Below are 14,362 nucleotides of genomic sequence, written 5' to 3' on the forward strand. Positions count from 1 at the left end.
TAGGAAAGACCAAATTATATACATTAGTTTTTAGTGTGGCAGATGCACAGGATAAGCTTAGGGCATGAGGGGCAGTAAATGCACTGCAGGTGCTCTTCCACTCCAGCTCTATGGAAGAAAAGTCCTCTAATTTGGGATTAGATCCCTCACCCCTTGCTCTGCCTCAAGCACAGCAAAATTGCTATGCAGGACTACCGTGAATCTAGGACTCTCTCCCATTTTTGCTCACCTGCTGTCCGTTTGCTCCTCTCTTCCACTGACCAATACTGTGAGACAGCAGAGGTGCCATGGAGAAACGGGCTGCGTACCAAAGACCTTAATCTTAAAGATGTGTTAATTTCATCCACCAAGATCTTGCTAGTGAAAGATTTTCATGTCATGCCGAAAATAACAACTTCTTTACTGAGGGTGGAAGTCTGGTAATGTGACAAATGCTGAATCTGTTTCTCTGGAGAGAAACTGCTAGCAGAAGACTCTGTGATGGTGTTGTAGGAGGAATTCAGAGCAAAACAGTTCTTGCTGGGTTTTGTTGGTGCCCTCAGCTACAGGACTACGTTCTTCCTCATTTCTGTGAGTTGGGTTCCTTATGTAAAAAACTATTTCTCCTTGCTCCATGTTTCCTAAATGCTATAATTTATCTTACTCTGTCCTCCACACAAATATAAACAAGATTCCATAATCTCAAAACTGATATATTAGAAAGCACAAAACCTGAAATTCCTTTCCTGAATTCTCAGGCAGCATAGTGGACCGTGTAGCATAGCCTAAGAGAGCTCTTCTGAAACTGGTGGTGTAATACAATTTTATATCAGCTTAGGATACGGAACTAAGCCATTAGTGGGTGGGAATCATGCTGGGCTCAACAGTCCTCTGTAATAACTTTAGTTTCTTCAGCTGTTAGCACCTAAAGGCTTTAGTAAACTGCTGGAATGTAAAGAGCAACTTGCAGAAATTAATCAGGAAAGTCTTTGTACAGCCCATCTTTGCCATTTAAGTAGTAAAGAGTGATGTGTTCTCTGTTTTCTGCATAATGACATCATTGCTGCTTTGCTTCATGTTTTCAGTCTGGTTCCTGGACAAATATGTCAAGGCAATACGATATTCAATTTTCTCCACCCAAATTTGTTTTTTTATCTATCTTTAACTCCATTTAATCAAGATAGCAATGCAGAAACTAATGATGTATCACAAAGTACTGAGAAAATGTGCTTGAATGGTTTGCCCACAACCCAAACAGGCAGTAGCATCATAAAGCCAATATCGCATTAGTGATGGGGTGGAATTATTATCAAACTGTGTATGCACTTGATAGCACTATTGGATGATACATTTGTAATAGAAAGCCCATTCTGGTAACCTTTGACTTGTTTCCTGCCCAGCGATAAAGACTGGTAATTGGAAGAAAGTTACAACAAGCAACAGTGACCAGCAAGTTTCATTTATGAAATTCCTTCCTCCTCAAGCTCCTTGCAGCTAACACAGTGTTTCATAAAAGGGGCTAAAATTCAGATTTGGTTACAAAGCCTGCCTTTGTAGGACACTAGAGACACAAGAATCGAGTGAAATAATTTTGTTTACTTAGATTTAAACCAAGAAATATGAACTAATGCGAGAGTCAGAACCAAATTGAAAAGTCTGAAGTACAAGACTTAAACACTGTACGAAATTCATGTCATCATCCAACACACATTCCATTTCTAACCCATCAGTTTTGGGATTCATTCAGGAAATACTTAAAAACAGGCCTTTTTTTTTTTATTTTTTTATGGGTTCTATTGAGAATGTTTCTAACACTCTTGTACAAAACATAATGATGATAATCTGTGTCATCTTGTGAGTTGTTCTTGAAAGACAGCACTTGTTAATTAACAAATTAATAGATATTTTCCTTCTATGAGTTCATTTTAATTGTCTATTTATGTCAGAGTATTTAGTGTATGCCAGTCTACCACTTCAAGGAATATTTCTTTAACACTGATAGTTGGGGTTTTTTTCTCTGTCAGTAAATGTAAGAGGAAAGTACTAAATGCTGCACAGTGATATGACTGTAAATGGATCCTTTATTTTTACTTCCACATTTTAGCTATAGCCTGCTCAATAGAAATTTTGCTGTTGATTCCGAGTCTGTAAGTGGGATCAGTCAAACTGGCTCCACTAAAGTCAACAGCATATCCTGCTTTATTGCACTCCGTGCTCAAACTCCACAACTTCAGCAACAGCTGAAATAGTCCACATAATTGTAAATGGTATCCAAAATTGTTACAAAGCAGCCAGTTCAGATACTGAACTTCCAAACTGGAGGATTTTTCTAGTCACTGTACTTGACAGGTGTTAAGTGCTATGTTTTATATTTAGTCATTTATGTTTAAAGCTGTCATGGATAGTTTTGTGAAAGACGTACTTTGAAGACTTAACACTAGTGGTTGTGGATGGGAGTAGAGATTTGGTTTAGATACGTCAAGTGGTAGCTGTCACCTCTTTTACCCAAATGTAACCATTTTGCCAGGCCTTAATTGCCTTCGGCAAGGGCCAGGTTTAAGTTTAAGAGGGTCCATTTGTTGTTCAAGTTCCACCCAAAGCCCTGGAAAAATAATACTGAATTTTCTCATGTTCAGTGAGCTAATTTTCGCAATTTGCAAACACAAGTCAAAAGGATCAATAAATAACATTTTAAATAAAGGGAAAAAAGAAAACTCTTGACAAAATAGTGAAGCAGGCTAAAAGACAGCACCTAGCATGCAGCTACAGCAATAACAATTTCACGGTCTGCTGCTGGAGGGGCAGTGCTCACTTTCCCCTCCTAAGATAGCCCTCGCTCAAAATTTAGGAGTCTTGTGTCTGGCAGGGCAGCAAGGGCTGGTCAGCTTCAGCTTTCCCACACACCAGGTAAAAAACTGTTTCCCAAAGACCCCTTTTCTTCTTTCTAACTTTTGTACCCCATGCTGAAAGTAAATGCCTTAGATAAGGCTAACACTCCTCAGGCACACTTAAAAAGTCTTAACTGAACTCAACTCCTCTACACTCTTACAGGTCCAAACTTTCCTTTTGTATGCTAAAAAGCTCCCTTTCAAACAGAAATGTTTCTCAAATACGATGAAACAGCATAGGCAAAACAAACATGTTTTAGGCCTATCTACCAGTCCTTTCCTTCCTTGTCCCTTTGCTCTGCCAGTTGTCAGCCAGACTCCTTCTCTAGTCAGACTTTCTTTCCCCTGAGGAATTCTTGTGGTGGGGGAGAGTGCCAGAGATTTGCTTTCACTTTGGGCCTCAGCCACCAGCATTACCCAAAGTTAATGTATATTTAATACGATACAGCCAGTAACCCTTTCTGCCAACCTCTGATCATGTGCCAGCTGAAGAATGCTGCTAAGTAATGTCGTCTAACTAAATCTCAAAGCCCACGTATAAACTCCTGATTAGTGGGGGGTGAGATTACTAGGGATGTATGTATATACCCATCTGTTTCTTTGCCAGCTGGAATTTCTCCATGCTGTAAGTTATCTATGGAAGCAGGCTCCAGAGAACCTTCTGTTTTTGCAGTACGTACGTAAGGCAATGCTACCAAAGGGTTTTTCCTGGGAGCTTCATTTCCTACCTCAAGCAGTCATGTAACGCTTCTGTGCGTGGTTAATTGATGGTCGTGATTTACTGGGTAAGTTACAGCATTTCAGTGATGGGAGTAAGGCGATCTTTGTGTGTATAGCTGTACATGGAACAATTTCATGGTTTAGGTTTCTTCAGGAATACACTACCATTTCCATGGAAGTTTGGTTTTTTTAATTTGCTTTTTCCTTCATGGATCAGCAGAGACAAGGAAGACTGAGTGTAATGAAGTTTCCTTTCTTGGAAGATCCTTTTTTTTTCCTTACCCCCCCCCACCCCCCCACCTCCACGCCTCTGGTATTTCTTTAATTGGTTAAGTAAGGCTTACATTCACCATGTAGTATAAAGGTTGAAATGTTAAGGGAACCAGAGGGAAGTGATCAAGAAGGTCTTTCTGAGGATGATAGCTCTGCCTTGTAATACAATACTATTTCTCATGGGAGTGGGTGGGAGGCCTGCCTGAATTTCCTCTTCCTGTCCTGCCAAATTCCCCAAATTGCACAACTGTGTATTCTCCTTACACAGTGGTACCCTTGGCATCCCTAGTAAATCTGCAGGGAAGCAGTGAAGCAGCTGGAGGCTTGAAGGTGGACCAAAATTGGTAGAGGACAGACTTGGTTAGCCAAAAAACAAAACAAACTGAAAGCCACGAACTGAATTTACTAACTCTCCCATGTATAACAGAACAACACAATACAGATTTAATAACATACACTGTTTTGTTCTAAATGCACTCCATCTAGGAAAAATAAGTTTATCGGGATAAGCAAAGGACCCATGGGGAGTTCATCAGTTCAGTTTCAAGTCACAAGATGTGTTTTACTTGTCTTTGGAGCCTTCTTGTGCAAGATTAATGTGAAACTGCTGAAATGCAAACTAACAAAAAGACATATTTTTACTGGTTGGTGCTTTTTCCTCTGTGCCGTTATTTTCATCGGGAGGCCCCATCACTGCCTTCCCCATCACGCCTGCCTTAGGCTGACAGGAGTATAAGGTACTTCTTGGCTTCGGTGAGGAAATGAAAGAATGACTATTGGAAGAGCAGCATGACCAGTGTACCTCATAAGGATGTAACCCTGACGGCTTTTGCTTTCTCACTACACTGAATCAGAAAAGAATTTGGATCTCCTTAGAGGGGAGTGTCAAACATGGCCATCCTGGGGTAGGTTTTGCCTGAGTAGGGAGGGAAAGATTTGCCTCCTTTGGAAAAGATTTCTGCTTCTTAAAAGTTTAAGTAGCCGAATTCATTACTTTCGAAGCTTTGCTAAGCTTCACTGGAGCCTACCCTAGCCGCGTATGCCGGCTGACTGTCATTAAGACAATAAAAAAGCAAGTATACCCACAGAGGTTTTGATAATCCTGCTTTTACTGTGTGTGTACAGCACCTTAAATAGGCTCAGTGCTGTCGCTGGGATTGCTGGAGAGATCGGGTACTACTCAGCGTGTGTAAGGGTGGGAGAATCTGGCTCCAAATGGTTTCTTTTTCTCTCCTTGCTACAGGAACTGGAAAAGACAAGGGTGTGTGGGCGGGCCTGGAGTGCCTCCAAGGAAAGTGTGAGGCCTTGGGCAAAACAAATCCATCAGGTCTCTCGTTTCTTCCAAATATAGGTCTGTTCTGAGCAATAGCCAAACTCAAGTCTAAACTCCACATTCAACCGTTTCAGAGGGAATACATGAAAAAGACCCTATGGCCTAGAGAGTCCATCTATAGAAAATATTGTGATAGCTCTTCCGCTCTGCCATTATCTTCCACTTAAAAAGAAAGAAAAAGAAAAAGAAAACACACAAAACTGGAGCACATGGTTCAATTTTCACTGTAAAACAACTGATTGATGAAAATAATACTTCTGAAAACAATCTGTTGTGAGCTATCAAGCATTTTTGCCTATGCACCAATTGGCAGGAAGTGGACAGATAAATTATTACAATATGTAACAAAACAAATTGCTCTGAAGAGAAATGATATTTGTGTGTGTGTGTGAGAGAGAGCAGGAGAAGTAGAATTAAATCCATAAAAGTATGCTGAGAGATCATCCTCCATCACAGCAGAAATGTACTGGAAGCAAAGGAACTCACTTCAGCCCTGTCCCTATATGAATCTCTAGCAAAACAGGGTTTATGATATGCAAGTGTTTTCCTGGAGTAGAGTAGAAGAATCCTGGACTTAAATGAAAAAAAGAAAGAACTTGGGATGTTCCTGCTGTTGAGAGGAAGGGGTCTCATAGCCATTTTTGTCAAGATACTTCCAAATTTTTCAGGCATCACCACATTTTAATAAAACGCAGCAGTTGCAGCATCTCCCCAGATCTGGAATACTCTATTACTGCCCATGGGAAAATTTTCTGAAGTGCTTATAGACATGAAGATTTAAGAGACAAAATCCCATTAACTTTCAATAAGACAGTTTCTTTAGAGCCTGGCACGTAGACAAATTACAGTGAGATAAGCTCTGTATGAAGTAACAGCATGTGAATTGCTCTGTTGTGAATTTCTGTACATGCTGCTATCCCACGGTGACCAGTTAAGGCAAAGACGATGACTCCTTTTCCATCAAGAGCCAAACCACCTCACATTTACCTCAGAGTTCAGACCGTGTACACTGGCAGTTAGTGGACAGCAGTGGACAAGCTTGCTGTCTCCCACGTGCTAAATATACTTTTCCAAAAATAAGTAGAGCTTCTAAGCTGCGCAGGATAAATCGACCTTGACATTTGTGGATGTCACACAGCTTGAAGCCATAAGATCCACATTGCCCTGCTTATGCCATACCTGTAACCTGCATCGACCCCAGCTGTTTGCAGTGCTGCTAAGAGAAGAGGGAACCCTTCTAGGCATGAGCCTCGTCTTCTTTTCCTGAACTAGTCTCTGCTTGTGGGCAGGAGAGGAAGGAACAGGACACGAAGAGCATCAAAGTCTGGAAAAGGCCGTTATGGGATTGATTCTGGGAAACATGACCTGCAGAGTGTAGATAAATTTCAGACATGTCTCAGAGAGGGACAAGGTGAGGCAAGATGAGTTGGAGCACACATCTGATATTGTTTCCATAGCAAAGCTATAGGGCTGCTAGTGGGTGATCTCAGGTTTTACACTAGATGTTCTGTTGATTTGGCCTTTTGGTTATTACTACAATCATCACGACATCGATAGGAAACAAAGATTTTTAAAGGTCTCCAGGAGTGTCCGAATCCCATGAAAAACCAATGGGACTCTATTTCTTAAAGGCTTCTTTGAAAATCCTTTCTAACACCCAAATTTCCTTCCCAGAATCCATATTTCCCTTTCAAATTAAGCATCCTTGTATGTGGCAGAGCCAGAGTATCATGGGCCTATTATTTTCTGCTTTTTTTTAGCCAAGGGACAAATATTCTGTGATCTCAATATGACAGGAAATTATTTTGCCATATTTGAAGGCTACTGAATGAGATGAGTGTCTAAAAAATAAATAGTGAGCAGAAGTACAGGGTTCCTCTTACAAACTCTTGCATTTGCACATTGTAAGGGAACCGTTCATAGTTTGTGAGCACAATAGCTGATAGTAATTGCTAGCAGAAATGAGCTAGCTGCAAGGGCTGCTGACAGTAGGCAGCTAGCCAACCTAAAAGACTGTGATCATGTCATTTAAGCAGCAAGTAAAAGACTGTGTGGCTGAAGAGTTACTGTGCTATTTTGTGACAGATAACTTGAAAAGGTGGCAGGTGAATAAAAAAACCTGTAAGAGTCCAATAATAACAGATAAATACACTCCAAACAGCTGTAGCTCATCTCACCTACCAAAAATTGGAGTAATTTGGTCTCGTTTGTCATTGAAACACACTCAATAGGAACTCATTAATGTGGCTAAGTCAGCAGCCTAAATTACAGTGAAAAGATCAGCTTGACAGACCTGTTTTGTGTGTTAAAGATTTTCGCATGCAACTACAACTTCATCACTAAATCTTCAAGTGCTGTCTTGATACCGTCTACAAGTATCTCAGTGCCAGATGAGATGTACTGCTGTAGTTTTAAGAGAGGTTTTCAAGGGCCAAGCAGAGGTTTTTCAGTTCCCCTCTCATTTGACAGAGTGCCCTCTTGACTTTCTGAGGTGTGTTCATAACCTCTATGCTGCTGGTGAACGGGTCGTAGCGCAGAGAAAAAGGCTTCTTCATCTTCATCACATAGTTTCTGTGGGGAAGAAGACAGAGCTGCTAGTTCAGAAGCCATTTCCCGAAGTGTAAAACCTGCAGGACCTAATTTTTCAGCATGTAGGTGTGGACTTATCAGGGAGCAGAAGCTACCGTGACACCTCCTCACTGTTACTCTCTAACGTTGTCTGGTGCAGTACATCCTCCCCACGGCTGAACTACTTGCAGCCCAAAAGATCTGCAGTGCCTCCTTTACAGCGTGGCTGGCTCAGACCCGTCTGTGCTCTCACAGCTCTACGTTAACACAATTCAGAGTTATTACAACCACAAGCTGAGGAATGCAGGAACACAGTCTGCTGCCTTCACTTCCAAGAAATAACCTGGAGTAGCTCTTTCTGTGTAAAATTCTAAAAACCTGTTGATGCTAGGCATCCTGGGCTATTTTGCTGTCTCTATTAAAAGAAAAAACATGACTGCTTGCCATTTTCGACAATGTTTCCATTAAGTACATGCTGGTAGGAACCCCCTGTACTGATGTTGCCTTATGTTTTCCGTTCTAACAGATTCTTGTGCCTTCGGTTATTTTGAGCAGCTTTGGCTGTGCAATTATCTTGAAAAAATGTATGAAAAAGCTTCGAGTCTGAGAATGGTGTATTCCTTGTCCTTGTAAGTTCTTTTCAGGTCTGCCTGGGTCAAATGCTCTTGAAAGTCCTCTCTTTTCTGCCAGTGAATTCTCAGCCACGTTTTTACACACATTAATAATTTAATGTGAACCTTCAGATTTAAGATGAGGGGCCTAATTTGCCATTGCTGTAACCCCAGCAGACTGCTGCTGGGGAAGAGGTGGGGGGAGTAGGGAAGAAGTCTGGCCCAGGTTCTCTTCCTCTAATAAATTCCTCATTTCAGCTCCTACATGTTCCCCAGTAGCTCCACAACCAGCCTCCTGCCTCCAGCCAGAATTGGTCATGTTATTCTAACTGTTGGAGATGAAGGCCAGAATTTAAACCGTGCTTACTTTAAAAAAAAAAAAATCCTTACAGCATAACATAACAGAGAAATGCATTTAGAAACACCTCAAGCTAATTTGAAATAACGTTATTTAGGTTGCAGTCAGCTACTTTGTAGAAATTAGATTGCCTGTGAATGCTGATTCTGCATTCTTGTGCAGATATAATCAGAGGAGAAAGGCAATCTTGTTTTTAAGACCCCTGCTGATCCATGTTAATTCCTCAGTCTGCTATAAAATTTCCCTGTGACCTTGGGTAAATCAGTTCTTCACAACCTCCTATTTGTATGGACTAGCACATAGGCACCCCAACTGTGGGATCGCGCTCTACTCTCACTATTCAGTTACAGAATTTACTTCAGAAGTTGCTAAAATGAGGCATTGCTAAAATGAGGCATGGGACAGGGCATAACAATATGTAGTTATGATTTTCTGTGAAGCTTTTCTGAGATAAACAATCTCATGTTTAACTTTGTTGTAAAAAAGCCGCTGTGCAGATGAAGTGCACAGGGAGGTAGCCTGGCATGGTGACTGCAGCAGTGGTAGAGGCATTTGAGATTAGGATTCAATCCGGTGTGCCCCCCTCAATGAAAATACCCACAAACACTTTACTTACCGAAGCCTGGCCTTGGCATCTTCCAAATTTTCTGCTATGAAATAGACAGGCTGGAAGGCTTGATCCTGATAGGGGTGAACTGCAGTCACTTCTGGATCAAAAGGCTTGTACTCTGGCTTGTTTGATAAAGCGTACTTTGTAACGGGAACAACACAGGTTAGAGCAGGTGAATGAACATGGTGAGAATTAGTGCCTACTGGGTTGTGAAATGCTCTTTGTGGAACAATTAAACGTAATATCAAGTCCTGTTCTTTCACAGGTGAAAGCTGCTTTTCACAATTAGCAGTTAATAAACGAAATAATAAATAATTTTTAAAAAGAAGAAAAAGGAAAAAAAAAGAAAGATATATTTCCTGTATTACAGTGATGTACAATTGGGTGCCATAGCCATGTTCTCAGACAGGGAGGGGAAAGTCTATGCCACCCCTCAAAATCTGAATATCTAAAAGAAAAAATAATATCATGCTGCTTTTTTCAGCTAATATCATAGATGATTCAGAGTCCTGTGCAGCACTATTTCAAAGTCCCCAGCCCATGTCACAAATCTCACATTTCCTGCTGCACTGACAAACAGACAGAATGCTCCTGGTATTTTCTGCACAGCTCCCATGCCAGTTAAGCAGCCTAAAAGCTTCCCTGCAACCCAAGTTATAAATATGCACTATAATCTGTGTGTGCGTGTTTGTGTTTTGGGCCCGTAGAGGTTCTTCTCTGTGTTCTTCTCAGGTTCTTCTACATTGTCTCCTCAGGCAGACAGGAGGATTATGGAAGCCACTTATGTCCACACCGCAGTCCATAGGCACATCTATCATTTGTTTACACGTACTGGAGATACCTTTAAACCAGCCAGCAGCAGAACTGGTGACAGTGTGATTGCATGGGTATTGGTGTTGGTCGCTTGGGACTTGCACAGGGTCCTGGGAAGGAGGCGCAGCTCAGGCTTAAAGCGAGTTCCTGCACAGTTTACCTGCCCCTGAAACCCAAGTGAGATAGTTTAAAGCTAGGTCAGCTCCGGTGACATTTGAACTGCACCGTAGATGTGCCTAAAAGCTAGTTTGGCCTCCGGTTGGCCAGGTTGGTGCGTGGCATGGCCACTTTGGTGAAGTGTCCTGGGTACAAACAAAAAGGAAAAAGGCACCTCATCCCAGTCAACGTCGAGACCTTTCTTTCCACCTTCAGCCTGGACAGTGGGCCCCATCCACCTAGGGACAGTCTTTTAGTACCCACCCCTTCTTTGAGATCTGCCTGTTTGTCTTTCTCTCCTCTTCCCCAGTCTTCAGAAGGCTCCCTTCACTATTTTATGATCCAAATGCCAACTCCCATGGTACCTGTAAATAACTGATAAGAGTGGGTGACACCGCACAAGACTTTCAGCTCAATCTGCTAACTGGAAAAATTCAGACAGTACCCTTAAGCACTTTTTTAGGTATTTCACTGAACTGAGCCTGAACTCTCCATCACTGGAGGCCTGCCTTAACCAGTAGGCCAATTTGCTGGAGAACTGGTGCAGAAATTAATACAGGGCTTTTTTAAAAAAAGAGAAGAACAAGAATATAAAATGCTAAAAGATGGTGTTTTTCCTGTTCTTCATTTGCAGTGTGTAATTGAAGAATAAACCTTGGAGAGCACTCATACAACCTAAGATGGATGGTATACACAAACATGAGGCTGCTCTTATAATCTTAGAAGCTCTGGGGACTAATGGGAAAAGATTTCAGAAACCCAAAACCTGACAGGGGTCCCGCTATGCTGTCAGTGTTGAAGCAGAACTGAAATCCCATTGATTTCAGTGGAAGTTCAGCTTGAAACCGGATGGCCTTAAAGGCCTCTACAAGTTAAGTACTTGTTGTGCTGCAAGAAAAGGATATGTAGCACTGAGTGCTGCCAGAAGTGTGGTATGAGCCATAAGATTTTACAGTATGTAGGACAGAGTCCAGCTGAGTGTTAACAGGAGAAGCATTTTGGATAATGTAGAACAGCTGACAGAATACAGTGAAATAAACAGTGCAATACCGAGAGCTGTTGGGGAGGAATTCTTACAGTTCAGAGGAGGCAAGGTTGGCCAGCAGTCAGACCCATTACAACTGCTCAGTTTAGACTTGGGTATGGTTATCCTATCCCTTCCGATACCTAGCTGCTGTCACTAAATCATTTGTTAGACAACATGGATTCAAGTGCAAGTCTCATGCAGGGGTGTCTAGGTCTACCTCTCATCCTCTGCCTTTCGCCCAAGTTACGCCCTGAGTTTGGGCAGGATCAGCTCATCCACAGAAAATAACTACCTGAAGCTGAGTTCAAACTGGTCAGAGTGGGTGCTGTGGAGAAGAGGAAAACATTTTGAAGATTTCATAGTCAGGATGTGGTTCCCTGGATTACAGTCACACACTGACAGACAGGCTAGTCCAGGCTGCAGTTCAGGGATGTTCCCAGGCTCCTTGCTGAGGCTAAGTTCTCACATAACATTAGCTGGACGTACTGCTGCTCACCCTCTCCAGCTGGTTAGATGTTATCTTCTTGTAGCCAACCACCTAGCCTTAATAACTTACGCCTTTATTGTCTCCTCAGTGACCAAATCATCCTGCTATTTCTGGTTCAGAAGCCTTCAGTGATGAGGAAACCTCTCCTCTGCGCAGGTTGCTGCAGCCTGTCTTCTCCGTCACGTGAGCTGCAGAGAGTCTACTTGTGCCAAATATGTCAATCAGCTAAATGATATGGAATTGAGTTTTGGGCCTCTGTGCAGAAGCCCATACTAAGATGACTGGCAGATAATTATCAGGATGGACAATGGCTTTCTCCCAAGCAGTAGCAAAACTTACCTAGAGCTTTCCCGAGAGCCAGTCTAAGACTGCAAAGTAAGCTTTGCAAGAAACAGAAGGCTATCATGAGCCTCACTATCTTCTAATCTTCATCTTTAACAAAACTGCTTAGCCACTGCTGTATTTCTAAAAAAAACCCCTTCTATGAAATAAACACTGCACTACACATATTTCCTCTTTTCAGCTGTAAAAGAAACAGTTGGTATACATTTTCAAGTTGCTAGCAGGTGCTTAGGCATAGGACCTCAGCACTTTACTCACGCTGCCACTATCTACACTGAAGTTAGAATCAGATGCTTATGCAGACTAGAATGATCAAATGGAAACATTTCTGTATTTCAGTTTTGTTCCAAATAAAAATCTGTGAGATGAATCAGTAAGCCGTAAGAGAAAACTTCAGCACTTAAGGCCATGGATATAATTAATTTGTGTACAAGACATTTCAGATGCTCAAGGTGAAGAGCACAGAACCCACTAAGCTGTTGTCCCAAAAGCTGCACAGTGATGAACTTGTAGAGCTCACATAGGGATTGTACAGGCCACATAGCAGCATTGCTGGTGAACTCCTTGCCCATCTTCAGACTGCCTTAGGTGTTACATGCAAGATGGACACACTTTTGGAAGGGAGGGTAGTCCTTCTTCATTACCTATTGAATATAAATGCTGTCAGATCTGCATGTAATTTCAGTAATATGATGGGTGAAGACCTAGGTGGGCCCAGCGGTATCAAAAGTTTATCCAGCAGCATTACCCAACAACAACTGATGATAAAAGTAATGACAAGAATCTGCCATTTATCAACTCAAGGGCAGTTACTACTTCCATTGTCAACTTTAGAGGTAGGGAATTTGAGATGCAGTTATCCTTTTGCGTTATATAGCACAGTTTTGTGAACAGGCAGTTCTTGCCTACTACTTTAATCAAAAGCGGAAGAGCTTGTTGGTGTCTGGTGAAGAAAAGGATAGAAAGAAAGGAGAGAGAGCACAGGTCTGGTACACTCAACTCCAGCCACCAAAATTGAGCATTTCTGATAGGACTTTTACCTTCATCTCTGTCAAAATTAAACAGAAAAAGGAGGTAACATCCTGCAGATAGATCCTGTGAGGCATATTACTATGAAAGCTGCATAAGTATTGGAGACATGATTACCTCTGCCCTTTAGTACCCAGTTTAACAAGTAAATGCATTTAACTTAAAACTATAAAGTATTCAGGCAGGCAGAGTAGAATAAATATTGCCACGAACTGTGCTTTGATATTGGACCTTTTTGGTTTCACGAGGTAAATAAAAGCAAGCCTAGGTTTCCTGTTTGCTGGCTGTGCATATAGCAAATACTGAAGGATTCTCAGAAAAACAGTAGCTTCAGCCTTATTCTAGAACAGATAGACATGTAAACGAAATGCATTGCACTGGAGCCTAATTTGTAGGGGAGCTCACTGATCTGCTGTTTGAAAACAATATGTTTCACTGTTCTACAGATGAGTGCTGTGATAGTGCTAGCACACTTCTGCTCATGTACATGAGCAGTCAGACACTACATCAGGCTGCTATGTAAAAAGGAAGGCACGTTTATTTCTCTAGAGGGCTGATGAGCATGCAGATCTCTCAGCTTATTAAGAGAGAAAGCTCTGCAAATCATATACCACAGAGATTGCTCACAAAAGTCTCCAAATTGCAAGTGTTGGGAGAAAACCAATGCTAAACTCAGCAGGTGGTAAAAAGAAGGCTAATGTCTGGGAGGGTTCTCCTTTCTATATTTTAACTCTCAACTGCCCCTCTCTTGGGACGCTTATTATAAATGTCTTGAGATATGTTAACATGTTGTTTCTTCCTTCTGTCAATTGAATGGGAAGCAGGCTGACCCGTATACCACTAGGAGAGTTTTGTAATATGTTTATTGTCATAACAATCCAACTATCTCCAGTTACGGGAGTCCAAGCTGTGCTAGTCCAGCCATGGTTCCATGTGAATGTATCATGTAGCTGGCTGTTAGGCTGCTGTGTCTATGTGTTAAGCTTAAAATATATCTTCCATGAAAAATTGATTTCTGGTTTATAAAAATGTTTGAAAAGAGTGCTTTTTAATTTCCTTTGGCTCTTACTAATTCCAAAAAATCATCCAGTATCCGCAAAACCTGATGCAGTTGAGACCTACTGATACCAGCTTAGGGCTTTTGCACTTAGAAACTGATCATCTGCTT

At 41.6% G+C, this 14,362-nt stretch overlaps 1 protein-coding gene across 1 annotated transcript in view; it reads right to left on the reverse strand.

Annotated features, from left to right (window-relative positions):
* Nucleotides 1-4,215: 4,215 nt before the first annotated feature.
* The window catches only part of LOC128143487 (tyrosine 3-monooxygenase-like), a 36,439-nt gene continuing 26,292 nt past the window's right edge, over nucleotides 4,216-14,362 (reverse strand). Inside the window, exons 11-12 of the mRNA XM_052790752.1 lie at nucleotides 9,347-9,480; nucleotides 4,216-7,764 (exon numbers count right to left, since the gene is read on the reverse strand). Of these exons, the coding sequence (XP_052646712.1) occupies nucleotides 7,605-7,764; nucleotides 9,347-9,480 (294 nt within the window). The 3' untranslated portion in view covers nucleotides 4,216-7,604. The remainder of the gene's footprint in view (nucleotides 7,765-9,346; nucleotides 9,481-14,362) is intronic.

This window comes from Harpia harpyja, chromosome 6 (genome assembly GCF_026419915.1).
Source record: "Harpia harpyja isolate bHarHar1 chromosome 6, bHarHar1 primary haplotype, whole genome shotgun sequence".
NCBI lineage: Eukaryota > Metazoa > Chordata > Aves > Accipitriformes > Accipitridae > Harpia > Harpia harpyja.